Source organism: Brachyistius frenatus, unplaced genomic scaffold (assembly GCF_029030835.1).
Source record: "Brachyistius frenatus isolate BFR_SWC_R1_liver_20210118 unplaced genomic scaffold, ASM2903083v1 Contig_92, whole genome shotgun sequence".
NCBI lineage: Eukaryota > Metazoa > Chordata > Actinopteri > Embiotocidae > Brachyistius > Brachyistius frenatus.
Window position 1 is genome coordinate 1,507,501 of NW_027210691.1, and position 14,187 is coordinate 1,521,687.

Consider the following 14,187-nt stretch of genomic DNA (forward strand, 5'->3'; position numbering starts at 1 on the left):
GGACTGAGACCTCCAGCCGGACCGTTAATCCTCCGGTGCATTCAGCGCGTCACTCGGCGGGCGGAGCTGTCGGAAGGTGTCGGAGCTGTTCGGGGTGATGGAGGGTCCTCCTCCCGCGGCCCCTGCAGCCTGACCCGGCCGCCCTCCCCTCCCTCTTCCCCGCCATGCCGAGCCGACAGAAGCAGCTCATCTTCTCCGTGTCCGGGCTGCTCGGCTTCTCCTGCGCCCTGACGGCCGCGGTGGCCACCGGCCTGCCCTTCTGGCTCAGCGGGGCCGTGCTGTGCCGCACCGGGGCCGAGCTGGTCAACGCCACCGGACCCGAGCTGGACAAGTTCCTGGGCGAGCTGAGCTACGGTCTGTTCGCCGGGCAGAGGGTGAAGCAGTGCGGCCTGGGCGGCAGGGCGTCCCGCTTCACCTGTGAGTCACGTGACGGTCAGAGATCTGCACGCGCTCATCAATGATTGAAGGAGTCTGAATTATTTGTTCTTCTGTTCGGAGGGGAAACACCTTTACCTGATCAGTGACGTCACACGGAGATCTCCCGGTTGAACTCTTTGCTGACGAATGGAGCAATAATGAATCACGTGACTCATTTCAGTTATAAAAGGAAACACTTCTGTTCAGTCAGGTGGTTCCCAACCTGAGGGTCTGGGCCCCCCACAGGGTCATCAGATACATGTGAAGGGGCCGTCAGATTAAAACAGATTATTTACATGTGAACAGAACCAGCAGCTCCTTTTTAAAATCAGAGAATTAGTGAATGGATCTCTGAACACGGTTTCACTTCAGTCTGTCGACACGCGTGTGCTGTGATCTGACATCACGCAGATCATGTCTCTGGTTCTCTGTGAGGTTGTTCTGCAGCTGAACGTCCTGTTGGTTTGAACCGGGTCCGATCAGGTCCAGCTCGGAGCTGCAGGTTCAGAGTGTCTTTGTGGTCACTGGTCCGGTTAACGGAGCAGCCGTGCGTCACTAACGAGGTTCTGCATGACTGGATCGGATCTGCAGAACAAAGCCGCTCTGTTCTGGTCTGAGGCCGCGCTGCAGGTCCAGGTTCCTGCTGGGAGGGGAACCGGGACACTCTGGACCAACAGTAGCTCGATCAGTCAGTCCTGGTCCTGGTCCTGGTTCATGTCCTGGTCCTGGTCCTCTTCATCACTATCTCCTCTTCATCACTGTGTCTCCTCTTCATGACTGTCTCCTCTTCCTCAGTCTTCCCTGACCTGCTGAGCGCCGTCCCAGCAGGCCTCCACGTCACCGTCATCTTCTTCTGTGGTGTTGTGATCCTCTTCTCCTCCGTGGCGTCCGGCTTCTTCTTCTTCAACGCCTTCGGCCGCCCCTACGAGACGCTGCAAGGCCCCATGGGACTTTACCTGTGGACGTCCATCTGTTGTGAGGAACACGTCACACAACATACATGTGCACAGGAACATGACAGATGGGAAGAAAGTTAAATATAAATATGAGTTTTTAAGAAGAAAACTAGTGAAAAGAAAATAAAGTTCAGAAACTGACAGCAGAAAACTGTAAAGCACTAAAATCCAAACATTGAAACACTGATAGCCACAAAACACAAGTAAGGAGGCCATGATGAAAAACTGGCTGAACAAACGTAGAGTATAAACAAAAATACAAACAAAAACTATTAACACAAACTATAAAAAAAAAGAAGCTATAAACAAAAATATAAACAAAAAACGATTTCAGGTCCAAACCAACTTTAGGTCCAAACAGACTTCAGGTCCAAACAGACTTCAGGTCCAAACAGACTTCAGGTCCAAACCGACTTCAAGTCCAAACAGACTTCAGGTCCAACCGGCTTCACAAACCGACTTCAAGTCTTTAGGTCCAAACCGAAGGTCCAAACAGACTTTAGGTCCAAACCGGCTTCAGGTCCAAACCGACTTTAGGTCCAAACAGACTTCAGGTCCAAACAGACTTCAGGTCCAAACCGACTTCAGGTCCAAACAGACTTTAGGTCCAAACCGGCTTCAGGTCCAAACCGACTTCAAGTCCAAACCGACTTTAGGTCCAAACCGACTTTAGGTCCAAACAGACTTTAGGTCCAAACCGGCTTCAGGTCCAAACCGACTTTAGGTCCAAACAGACTTCAGGTCCAAACAGACTTTAGGTCCAAACCGGCTTCAGGTCCAAACCGACTTCAAGTCCAAACCGACTTTAGGTCCAAACCGACTTTAGGTCCAAACCGGCTTCAGGTCCAAACCGACTTTAGGTCCAAACCGACTTTAGGTCCAAACAGACTTTAGGTTCAAACCGGCTTCAGGTCCAAACCGACTTCAGGTCCAAACCGACTTTAGGTTCAAACCGACTTTAGGTCCAAACAGACTTTAGGTCCAAACAGACTTCAGGTCCAAACAGACTGTAGGTCCACACTTTGCTGCGTTTCTGTCCATATTTTTAGAAGACCCGGCAACTGAAGGTTCTGGTTCAGGACTCTGTGGACCGGCCATCTGGTTGGAACCTCAGAGGATGAAGACTTTAGTTTCAGAGAAGCAGCTGATGGAGATGTTTGTTCGCTGCAGGTCTGAGCAGCTGCCTCGTGATGATCCTGTTCGCGTCGGAGGTGAAGCTCCATCGTCTGTCCGAGCGGATCGCCAACTTCAACGAGGTGAACTTCGTCTTTCAGACCTACACCGAGCGCTACGGCCGATCCTTCTGGCTCTTCTTCCTCGTCTTCCTCCTCCACGGACTCAACGCCCTGCTGGTCCGGCTGGCGGGAGTCCAGTTCCCCTTCCAGGAGAGTAAAGAGGTGGAGCTGAGCGGCGGAGCGGTCGACCTCATGTACTGAAGACCAGACTTGGTCCCAGAGAACCAGAATCAGTGTTTCCTGTCCGTCAGCTCATCGAACGTTCTGCACATTATTTCATCAGACTTTCCATCCGATGAAATGTTTGACTTCGTTCCACCAACAAAGAAAAACAGAAAATTTTCCAGAGCAGTTTTATGAAACAGTTTCAGATCGAGATGACGGTTTGATCAGTTAATCATTTAAAAACAATTGGCTTCATCAATATGAGCTCTGAACCAGATGTTTCCTGGTGAACATGTCAATAACTTTAGAAGTAAAATCAGTTTGCTGGCATTTACAGGTTTTTACGGAGACGTAGCTTCGTTTATATTCAGTTTTATTTTAGACGAAAGTTGCAGGTTTGATGTTCCTGAAAGTTTCCGGATGTTTCCGAATGTTCCTGCAGCTTCCGGTCGCTCCGTCTGTTTGAGGACGGGGACGTATTTGTTTTTTACTACTGTTAGCGCACCCATAGGGGGCACTGTGATGACTAACATGGAGTTTGCTGATGTTATTTTTTATATGTTTTGATTTCATAAAGTGACAGAATATTGATCAAACTGTCAACGATTCTCAAACTGAACACATTACGTTTTTACCACATTTTGTGGACGATCCTTCGGTTTCATACAAACAGGCGAAATATTCTTGGTCAGAGGATGAAAAGCCCCGCCCCCTTTTATGTGATCGCTCAGAGCTGGATTTAGATTCCTGTGATTTGGTTTATATTATGGGATGTTGGACCTGCTGCTTGAATAAACCTGTAATTCAGTGAAATCAATAGAAGCATTGATGACGATATTGATAATAGACGGTATCAGGTGCTGTGAAACCTCAGCTGTTCTGGCGGGTCCGGTTCTGAGCCGGACTCTGAAGGAGGCAGATTCGGCTCGTTTTCTTGCAGGCGATCCGATGAAGCTTTTCCTCATCTCGTCTCCCGCGGTGACACCGAACCCGTCCGTCCATCTTTGGACGAGGACGCGCTGACAGAATCAAACAATCCGGTCTGACCTGGATTCTCCTGTGGGGGGGGGGGGGGGCATCCTGTGTTTAATTGTGGTGTCGTGTTCATGAGGCGGCCAATTAAAGGCCAGGGTTTCATCCGGATGATGGCAGACGGAGACTCATGTGGAGCAGGAAGTCCTGAAGCGGGACGATCTTCCTGTTTTTATTATTCCTGTTTATTTCACCGTATGCAGACGATTCAGCGCTGTGAACTGATCACCGATCAATTCATCAGGTCCAACACACTTCATGATAAAACTCGGTGATGAGACAGCAGCCAGGAGGAAACTCCTGAGATATTGATTAATAATCTGGGATTATTGCGCGGCTATGTTAGATCACTACAGACAGGTGGCGCTGTGGGAGGTTTCTGTTTCCCAGAACGCAAACAAACATCCAACATTCAGTCTCCAGCAGAGAAAAACTGGAATTAACCAATAAGAATCACTGAGTTTTACAAAATAAGAGTCTGGAACAGGAAGTTAAATATAGTTCCCGTCTGTTGTTGGATTTTATTGTCTGTGTTTCTAATTGATTTACGAATCAGCAAGTAAAGAGATTTGTGTTGTCAACAAACAAACAAATGAAAGCACTCTGTGTACAACCATGAGGGAACAGATGATGGATGTTACTAATCAATTATTTCATGTTTTTACTGATTTTTGTGATAAATCCTTAATAAAATTATGTTTTACACTCAGAATAAGTGAAATAATCAATTTTACTTCAAATAAAGATGAAAAACGTCAATCTGCTCTTTTCCACTTTTTCACAGATGATCAATATCGATTAGCAGTTATGTTATTGAATACTTCCGTATGTAATGCACATGCACTCCTGCAGGTGACATTTGTATTGATTATGTATTGGAACGTTATTAATGTCACAATTTGCTGTTTCATCTCTTTAACCTTCAATAAAAATCTAATTGATGGACATCCACGTTCACTCATTGATTAACCGATTGATTGATATATTTAATCATTAACGAGCATCTTGAAACGAGTGGGCGGGACAGCGTTTCCTGGAAGACTGAGCTGAGGGCAGCAGAACAAAGGAGCAGCGCCTCAGTGGGTTCAGGTTCAGGTTCAGGTGTGCTGAATGAAAAGCTTCCTGTCGCTCAGAAGAAGCTTCAGTCTGAGACGCTGCAGGTGAGATTCATCCCGATCAATAATCCATCACACACACATCAATTAGTCTCAATCATTCAGTTGTTATTAATGTTCTCCTTCTTAATATTATTGTTGTCGTTGTTGTTGTTGTTAGTATTATTGTTGACGTTGCAGCAGTTGACTGTTGGTTTTTATTTTTATTATTATCATTATTATTGTTGTCGTTCACATTATTATTGCAAATTTTTGTTGTTGTCTTTGTTGTTATTATTATTGTCGTTGCTATTGTTGTCATCGCAACAGCTGACTATTGGTTGTTATCATTGTTACTGTTGTTATGAATATTATTATTGCCGTTATTATTATCGTTGTTGTTGTCGCAGCCGCTGACTGTTAGTTGTTATTATAATAATAATAATATTTATTAATATTATTAGAATTGTTGTTGTTGTTGTTGTTGTTGTTGCAGCAGCTGGCTGTCGGCGTGATGGATACTGAAGCCTCTGGAAGTTCTCAGAACTCCGTCGAGGTTTGACAACTTTTCAGAGTGTTCTGACGTTTGTTTGTTTGTGTGTTTGGTTTTTTTCACTCAGTAACAGCTGATTTAAACTGTTTAATATTTCGTGGAGCTTTAAAGACAAACGTGATTTAATATCTTTGAGTTATTGAACGTCTTTTCCAGGAAGGAAAAAAAAAAGGTTTTAAGTGTTGATTGTCCCTCCGGAGGATCCGATGAACTTCAGACTCATTAGAGACGAATAAAAGCTGAAAACGTGCTGATGAGTTTGTTCACCTACGAACGATCCGATAACACAAAGTTTGTTTACCTCAAGGAAAGCAGATGAAGAACCTCCAGTCGGATTTGAAGCTGTGTGTGTATGTGTGTGTGTGTGTGTGTGTGTGTGTGTGTGTGTGTGTGTGTGTGTGTGTGTGTGTGTGTGTGTGTGTGTGTGTGTGTGTGTGTGTGTGTGTGTGTGTGTGTGTGTGTGTGTGTGTGTGTGTGTGTGTACAGATGGAGGCGGAGCTTCAACAGATCCTGGTCCAGGTGTCCGACCTGCAGCAACGAAGGAAAGTTTTCACCTCCAAAAAACAAACAAACAAACAAAAAACAACTAAAAAAAAAGTTGATCTGCTGTTTGTTTAATTTGTTTGTTTTAGTTGAATCACTGATTGATTGACCGATCGATTGTTTGTACATTAGACCGATTTAGTTTGTTCCGATTGATTGATTGATTGATTGATTGATTGATTGATTGATTGATTGATCGATTGATTGATTGATTGATTGATTGATTGGTCACTTAAGTATTAATAATTGATTGATTAATTTATTGATTGATTATAGAGACCAGATATTCTTGTTCTTCCTGCAGTTTGAATTAGTGTAAATTATTTTCAGATTGAATTTATTGATCTTTTTCTTCTTCCTGCAGACTGAAGTCAAAACACAGAATTGTGAGTATTAATTTATTTGAGATGTTTATATTCAAAGACAGATTGTTTTTATCGATCGATGTGACGTCTATAAGTCTCTACATGAACCTGCACCTATCAATAATCTATACGCCGAAAGAAAACACCTGTTACCTCCTGAGGATCAATACCTGCTGCGTATAAATCTATTGATACATCTGTCAACATATCTGATCACACAAAGAAACTGGATCTATAAAAATGATCTGATGAAATATATTCATCTAATCAGTTATAGATCCTCACCGATTATCAATACATCTGATCATCATTACATCTGAAGATTGATCCCTGATGTGGCTGGCTTCCCTCTGCTCTGACTGCCCCCTAGTGGTTGTGATGCTGCGCTGCACTCAGCTCGCTCTCCAGCTGCTCCTTGTATTTGTGACATCACAGAAACTGATCATGTGACCCAGTCGGGTTTAGTTTCACTAACGCAGCATCAACTTGCTGGAAGGAGGCTGCAGTATAGACAGTAGTACTGACTATAGTACTGACTGTAGTACTGACTGTAGTACTGACTGTAGTACAGACTGTAGTACTGGCTGAAGTATTACTGGTAGTAGTAGAAGTACTCAGTGATGACAGACTGCAGGCTCGATTACATCGAGCTGCTTCAACAGGACGTCAACAAGAATCCTGATGTGAGTTGCTGCTGTTTATTTTTTGTGTACTGGAAATACTTCTACTACTGCCTATAGTACTACTACCGCATATAGTAATATTTCTGCATATAGTAATATTGGTACTACTGCTACTTCCTTTTAGTGCTTTCTTAGAACAGGAACCAGAGAATGAGGTTCTAGTTCGTGTTCGGTTCTCTTGGAATGTTTGTTTGAGATTGTTTGTTTGTTGTTGGAGAGCGTCAGGTCCTTGTTGGTGTCTTCCTCCCCTCAGAGGCTGCTGGATGTGGGGAAGGAGGAGGAGCCAGAGGAGGCCACGCCCCCCTGCAGAAGCCTCCCCACACTTTGCTCTATCCCCCGGAGGCTGGTGATCTCACCGAGCCTCGGAGGAATACCGGTCACCCCCGAACTGACCGAGGTGAGGGGGCGGAGTTCATGGTGATGGGTGGGGTGTTGATTGATTGATTGATTGATTGATTGATTGATTGATTGATTGATTGATTGATTGATTGATTGATTGATTGATTGATTGATTGATCGACCGTCTGTTTCCTTTCAGAGTCTGAGGAGGATTCTGTTCGGTGGAACGTTTCATGTCTTCAACTATGAGTGGAGGAAATCTGTGTTCCAGTTCAGAGAACCGAACTCCGAGTTGTCGTTCGCTCTGCAGGCAGAAAGGGTGAGAGTACACGCAGTACTGCAGAGAGTACACACAGTACTGCAGAGAGTACACACAGAGCTAACTGTATGAGTTGTGGGTCTCACCTGCTCAGGTGTGTTTCAGGGCGGAGCTCGGGCCGTCCAGATGGTCGTCCAGGCTCGCGTCATCAAACGGCTGCTGTTCGGCTGTCAGAGCGACTCGGACGGACGGACGCTGTGCAGGTGAGGACAGGTGTCATTACGTCATCCTGCTGACAGGTGAAAGTATCACCTGTCAGCAGGATGATGTCACACTCACCGGGTCTTCTGAAGACCCTGAAAGAGAAGCTGCAGCTGCGTAAGCCCCGCCCCCTGCTGCAGTACGACCTCATTCTGTCCATCATCTCATCAATAAATCAGCTGATCTTCCCCAAACTGTCAGTTTACAGCCGTCTTCCTGCGTCACCTCCGACCCCCGGTCCTGTTTCTGGGATGATGTCACTGTGATGTCATTGTGCAGCTGGTGTCAGAGGGAGGAGTTACTGGTGGACTGAAGACTATTCGTTGAGATCAATCGATCGGTATCAGATGTGTCTCTGTGCAGCCTGACTGAGGTGGGACAGAGCGACCAGGAGGGGGCGCTGGCGGCAGCGCTCACCGACACCCTCTGGTTGGCAGGCCAGGAGGTCGGTGCAACCGTTACCTTGGTAACTGAGGACTACTGTATCACGCCTCACCTGGACTACAAACTGGACACCTTCACTGAGAAGGTAGTGCCCACACGGCTTCATACATGTTATTCACATGTTAATCACATTATTTACATGTTAAGTCACAAAATGGCGTAACCATGGTATCAACATGGGGGTACAAGGGGGGTGACCGTCGTCCAAAATATAAAATAGTCACATATTTACTAATCTTATTCACGTGTTATTCATGTGTTGTTAACATGTTATTAACATGTTATTAACGTGTTATTCATGTGTTATTAACATGTTATTCACATGTTATTCATGTATTATTTACATGTTATTCACATGTTAGTCACGCATTATTTACGTGTTATTCACGTGTTATTTACGTGTTATCAACATGTTATTCACGTGTTATTAACATGTTAACACGTTATTCCAGTGTTATTAACATGTTATTAACGTGTTATTAACATGTTATTCACATGTTATTCATGTGTTACTCACGTGTTATTCACATGTTATTCACGCGTTATTTACGTGTTATTCACGTGTTATTCACGTTATTCACGTGTTATTTACGTGTTATTCACGTGTTATTCATGTGTTATTTACGTTATTCACATGTTATTCATGTGTTATTTACGTGTTATTCACGTGTTATTTACGTGTTATTCACATGTTATTCATGTGTTATTTACGTGTTATTCACGTGTTATTCACATGTTATTCATGTGTTATTTACGTGTTATTCACGTGTTATTTACGTGTTATTCATGTGTTATTTACGCGTTATTCACGTGTTATTCACGTGTTATTTACGCGTTATTCACACGTTATTCACGTGTTATTTACGTGTTATTCACGTGTTATTTACGTGTTATTCACGTGTTATTTACGTGTTATTCACGTGTTATTAACATGTTATTCACGTGTTAACACGTTATTCCAGTGTTATTAACATGTTATTCACATGTTAACACGTTATTCCAGTGTTATTAACATGTTATTCACATGTTATTCACGTGTTATTCACGTGTTATTAACATGTTATTCACGTGTTATTTACGTGTTATTTACGTCGTGTGTTGCAGCTGCAGCTTTTCACATTCACCCAGAAGGAAGACGTCAGGAAGTTCCTCCTCGATCACATCCAGTGTGTGAGTCTGATCGATGACATCATCACTGGGACTGAACTTCACTTCCTGTTGACACGATTACTTCATTAATCAGCTGAAGATCGAGTGAAAGAAAAAGTGAAGCACTAAAGTAGAAAACGATAAAAACACGTCAGTGACGTCTGGTTTCCTCGCAGTTTAAAGAAGAGGGGAGTCACGGCGTCATCCTGTTCCTCTACAGCCTCATCTGCTCGCGCACCGTCGACAGGTAAGAACACCTGGCGCCCCCTGCTGGCCGCGGTGGGAAGCTTCAGGCCGGGTGACTCAGCGTTGTCGTCCTCACAGGCTGAAGGAGGATCTGGACTCGACCACCTCCCACCTGCTGCACCTCAGTCTGGGCAACTTTGTCTGTCGCCAGGTGAGAAGCTCACATGTCCTTTTATTTTAAACCACAGACATGTCACATGACGCAGCGTCGCCATGACGATAACGACCAGAGGAGCTAAAAAAAACCTAAAAAAACTTGCGTGTCGGCAGGCGCTGCTGAACCTGCTGCTGACCGGCCGCGCCCGTCCTCACGTCTTCAACGGGACGCTGTCTTTCACGGAGGACGGTCGGGCTCTGGAGCGCCCCCTGCTGGGCATCCTGTCTCGCAGCGACGTAGGATATCTGCACTGGAGCCGGGAGCAGATGGACCGAGGCCGACTGCCGCAGGTAGACCCGGTTCTGGTTCCATCCGAGTGAAGACTGACGTCGCTCACTGACTGACAGACGACAGACTCAGATTCAATCTGAAGGACTCGTTCCCTAGTGCATCGAAGGAACGTCTCTGGTTCTGCTGCGACACAAATGTTCTTCAGGTTCCTCTGGTTTCTTTCAGGTTCTTTCGTATTCCTCCGGGTCCCTTCAGGTGTCTTCAAGTTCCTCAGGGTTCCTCCTGGTTACTTTGGGTTTCTTCAAGTTCCTCTGGGATCCTTAAGGTTCCTTCGGGTTCTGTCAGGTTCTTTCAGGTTCATCCAGGTTCCTTCAAGTTCCTCTGGGTTCCTTTAGTTCCTTTAGCTTCCTTCAGGTACCTTCAAGTTCGTCCAAGTTCTTCTGGGTTCCTCCTAGTAACTTTGGGTTCCTTTCAGTTATTTAGGGTTCCTCTAGCTTCCTTCACGTTCCTTAAGGTTTCTTCAAGTTCCTCTGGGTTACTCTGTGTTCTTCCAGGTTCCTTCAAGTTCCTCCAAGTTCCTTTAGGTTCTTTAGGGTTCCGGGTTCCGGGTTCCTCCCTCAGTGGAACCTCAGCGGTCTCACTGAGGAGAGAACATGTGAAGACTGACGTGAGTCCTCGATGTGGGTCTGGTTCTGCTGCCGGGACGAACCAGGTCTCTGTTTGTGCAGGTGGGCAGCATGCTGAAGACCCCGCGGGTTCCAGTGTGGCTCTGCTGCATCAACAGCAGCTTCTCGGTTCTGTTCAGCCCGACCCGCTCGCTGCTGTCCGACTGGAGAACAGAGCATCTCTTCCAGCTCTTCTTCTACAACGGGCAGAGCGCTGCAGCCCGGCTGACCGTCGGTGAGCCCGCACTCACGCCGCGCCGCAGGTCCGATCAGAACCCGGTCCCGTCTGACCCGCTATCTGTTCTCTGGTTGTCCCGCAGATACTCACTCCCACCACTGGGAGGCGTCCTGCAGAGACCCGGTTGCAGACCCGGAGAAAAGGTTCCCCTCCCTGGAAATGACCATCAGGACCAAGTGGGCCGGAGCCGCCGTCGACTGGAACGGCACCGCCCCGTTCTACTGACCCACGGTCGCCCTGGGAAACCGTGCCACCGGCCAACCTTCCAGTCCGGTGCCACAGCGCCCCCTTTCTGTTCCTACGATCACAGGTGGGATGTCCTCCTGAGCGTCCCTTCATCGCCACGGTAACAGGAGAACCGCCGCTGCCACTGAGGAGTTCGTGTGACATCATCATCTCACCTGAACGTACCTTCAGTCCGTCATCAGCGGTTCTCCCACCAAACAGACGCAGCTTTTAGTTCCTGATGTCGGGAACTTTCCAGGAACTAAAGGTTCCTTCACTTCGTTGTTTTTCCACCGAACAAGACCCGATTATTTAGTACCGAAAAGCAGCGCATTTCATGTCATATTTACTGAACTCATCTCTGGAATGGACATTAAAGGACATGAATGGACATTTAAGGACATGAATGGACATTAAGGGACATGAATGGACATTAAACGACATGAATGGACATTAAACGACATGAATGGACATTAAGGGACATGAATGGACATTAGAGGACATAGATGAACGTTAGTTTCAGTTGATATTTAATGCAGATAAATAAGTAATTTCAATATAAAGATCTTAATGTCTTCCCGGGTGACTCCTCGATGTTTGAACAGCTGAGAAACCTTCGGCCCATTTAAAGACCAAAAATAAAACAAAGACAACTCAGGAGAAAACGTTTGGATTTTGGGATGTAGTTCTGCCCCCTGGTGGACGGATCACATCCCTGCAGCTGCAAAACACTTTAACTTCTTCATTTATTATTCATTAATCTGTTCTAAAATAAGTGAAACAAAGTCGCTCTCACTTTGTCGGACGTGTTTAATGATGTTTGTGGAAGAGAAAATAAATGGAGCTTCGTTTTAACGTCTCGTCAGCGTTGCGTTGGACGACGTCCCCGTGTCTGTTCGTCTTTAACAACTGCTTTAAGGGTTCGTCTCATATTTTCCGACCTTATAATGTTTCACTCGACTAAAATCCTCTCCGCCATTAAACCATCCCGCTCCACTGCACCGACGTGTAGCGAATGTCTTCGTCCGTCCCCGGCGAGCACAGCAGGACGGTCTTCTTCACGTTGGACCCCAGACGAGCGACGGCGAGGACGTCCAGCAGACAGATGTCCTCGTCCAGAGACAGACAGACGGCGATGAAGTGGGCGTGGAAGCGCAGAGGGTCGCCTGGATACACCAAGAAGTCTCCTCCGAACTTCCCGGCTGAGGTCAGGTAGAAGCCCCGCCCCCGCAGGTCTCTGAACACCTGGTACCTGGCGACGCAGTGGGGTTCATCCCGCTCTCTGATTGGCCAGTCGGCCTGCAGGAAGGCCCGGTCTTCCGGGCAGTGACTAAGCCCCGCCCTCGCCGTGCTCAGCTGGACCGCCAGCGCCGACCGAGGGAAGCTAAAGCTCTGGTCCAGGGCCTCCAGGCGGCCGCACAGAGCCTGGTCTGCGGTCCCAGCTCCGGACTCTGAACCTGCGGGAACCGGGACTGTTCGACCAGACTGCAGGTACAGCCCAAAGAGAAAGGTTGTCACGGTAACACTCACCTGTGTCCGATGAGGTCATGGCTCGCAGCAGCGCCGACTTCCTGTCCTCCAACGCGAGGACACGCTGCTCCTCAAAACTGCTCTGCTGCTCCTCCTCGTACCGCTGACGGAGCTCCGCCCCTCCAACATCCTGCCGACAGCAAATCACACGCACCTGATAACCAGTCAGTATGTTACCTGTCTGACCTGGTTAACTAGCCTGGTTAACTGACCTGGGTAATTAACCCGGTTAACTAACCCGGTTAACTAACCTGGTTAGAACCGGGCAGAGCGGCGGCGGCCCGCTGCTCCCTCAGCAGCGTCTCCTCCTCCTGCAGCAGCAGCAGCGGTCGGCCCAGTCGTCCGTTCTGTCGGGGGGTTCTGGGCAGCGAACCCAGCAGCGCCCCGACCAGACCCAGAGACCTCACGGTCCGCAGGTCCTGGATCCGCCACAGCAAGGGGGCGGAGTCACACAGGCCGAGACCCACCACACCGGACGAGTCCTCCTCTTTCTCGCTCTCCTCTCTGCAGGGCTCCGCCTCCTCTCTGCAGGGCTCCGCCTCCTCTCTGCAGGGCTCCGCCTCCTCCCTGCAGGGCTCCGCCTCCATCAGACAGGAAGTGAAACCAGTGAACCTGATGATCTTCTGAACACTTCCTGAGGTTCTAATCATCCACCACAGAAGAAGAGTTACGCTGCAGAAAAGAACATGTAAACACGTCAACAAGGTTCTGACGTGTAACATGTAAACATGTAAACTGTTTTCACATGAAGTTACTTCAATCAAATACTTTATTAATCCCTCACAACACCTCCGATAAGTCCTACTACAGGACCAGAACCACAGGACCCGGGTCATAAGGACCAAAACCCAGACCTGGTTTACTCACCTGAAGCAGAGAGCCGGTAACCAACCAGTAAACCAGTCAGTTCAACCTCCAGATAACCAGTTCAACCTCCAGATAACCAGTTAACTGGTCAGCAGTATTGACATGTTTCCTGCTGCAGCGACCCACGTGGCTCCTCCCGACTCCGCTTCACGACCTGCCGTAAACTGCTGCAGCTGTAGTTTTACCTGCTGCCGGAAACAGCCGACAGTAAAAAGTACATCCGAAAACAGCCGAGAGACAAGAACGACAACCGGAAACGACCGAGAGGACAACCCGGACAGACACCGGACGGGTACCAAAACAAACCGAACGAACCCTTGTGGGGTCACTTAAATATATACACCGTCTGTTCCGAGCACCGGGGGGGGCGGGGGGGCTAACCGGATCAGAGCAGGCTGCGCGAGCCCCGCTCGAGTCAACCGTCCGGGAGTCAAGAACGAGCGCACATAAGAAAAGTACAGCCAACCAATAGGAGCACAGCCCGGCAGCGAAACCAGCCAATGGCAGCTCTTAAAACTGGTACACGTGTTGAT

General features: G+C 47.4%; 3 protein-coding genes across 4 annotated transcripts in view; 2 read left to right on the forward strand and 1 right to left on the reverse strand.

The window, feature by feature from the left end:
• Nucleotides 1-4,743, forward strand: part of clrn1 (clarin 1) — a 4,844-nt gene extending 101 nt beyond the window's left edge. Inside the window, exons 1-3 of the mRNA XM_069710502.1 lie at nucleotides 1-417; nucleotides 1,213-1,392; nucleotides 2,544-4,743. The exon at nucleotides 1-417 is cut by the window's left edge and continues 101 nt beyond it. Of these exons, the coding sequence (XP_069566603.1) occupies nucleotides 165-417; nucleotides 1,213-1,392; nucleotides 2,544-2,809 (699 nt within the window). The 5' untranslated portion in view covers nucleotides 1-164 and the 3' untranslated portion in view covers nucleotides 2,810-4,743. The remainder of the gene's footprint in view (nucleotides 418-1,212; nucleotides 1,393-2,543) is intronic.
• A 1,195-nt stretch (nucleotides 4,744-5,938) lies between these two features.
• Nucleotides 5,939-11,257, forward strand: mindy4b (MINDY family member 4B). The gene is made up of 11 exons (XM_069710483.1): nucleotides 5,939-6,049; nucleotides 7,297-7,440; nucleotides 7,582-7,701; nucleotides 7,807-7,904; nucleotides 8,266-8,431; nucleotides 9,451-9,516; nucleotides 9,672-9,742; nucleotides 9,820-9,892; nucleotides 10,012-10,188; nucleotides 10,858-11,029; nucleotides 11,115-11,257. Exons 1-11 carry the CDS (start codon nucleotides 5,939-5,941, stop codon nucleotides 11,255-11,257), a joined length of 1,341 nt encoding a protein of 446 aa, XP_069566584.1.
• Nucleotides 11,258-11,983: 726 nt separating this feature from the next.
• Nucleotides 11,984-13,856, reverse strand: tsen34 (TSEN34 tRNA splicing endonuclease subunit). 2 transcript variants are annotated; one of them, XM_069710431.1, is made up of 4 exons: nucleotides 13,655-13,856; nucleotides 13,039-13,459; nucleotides 12,788-12,941; nucleotides 11,984-12,714 (listed from the first exon to the last, which is right to left on the reverse strand). In XM_069710431.1, exons 2-4 carry the CDS (start codon nucleotides 13,435-13,437, stop codon nucleotides 12,236-12,238), a joined length of 1,032 nt encoding a protein of 343 aa, XP_069566532.1. In that variant the 5' UTR covers nucleotides 13,438-13,459; nucleotides 13,655-13,856; the 3' UTR covers nucleotides 11,984-12,235. The 2 variants fall into 2 exon arrangements, with proteins under 2 accessions (XP_069566532.1, XP_069566533.1); XM_069710432.1 differs by having other exon boundaries at nucleotides 11,987-12,714; nucleotides 12,788-12,917.
• Between the last annotated feature and the right edge of the window lie 331 nt (nucleotides 13,857-14,187).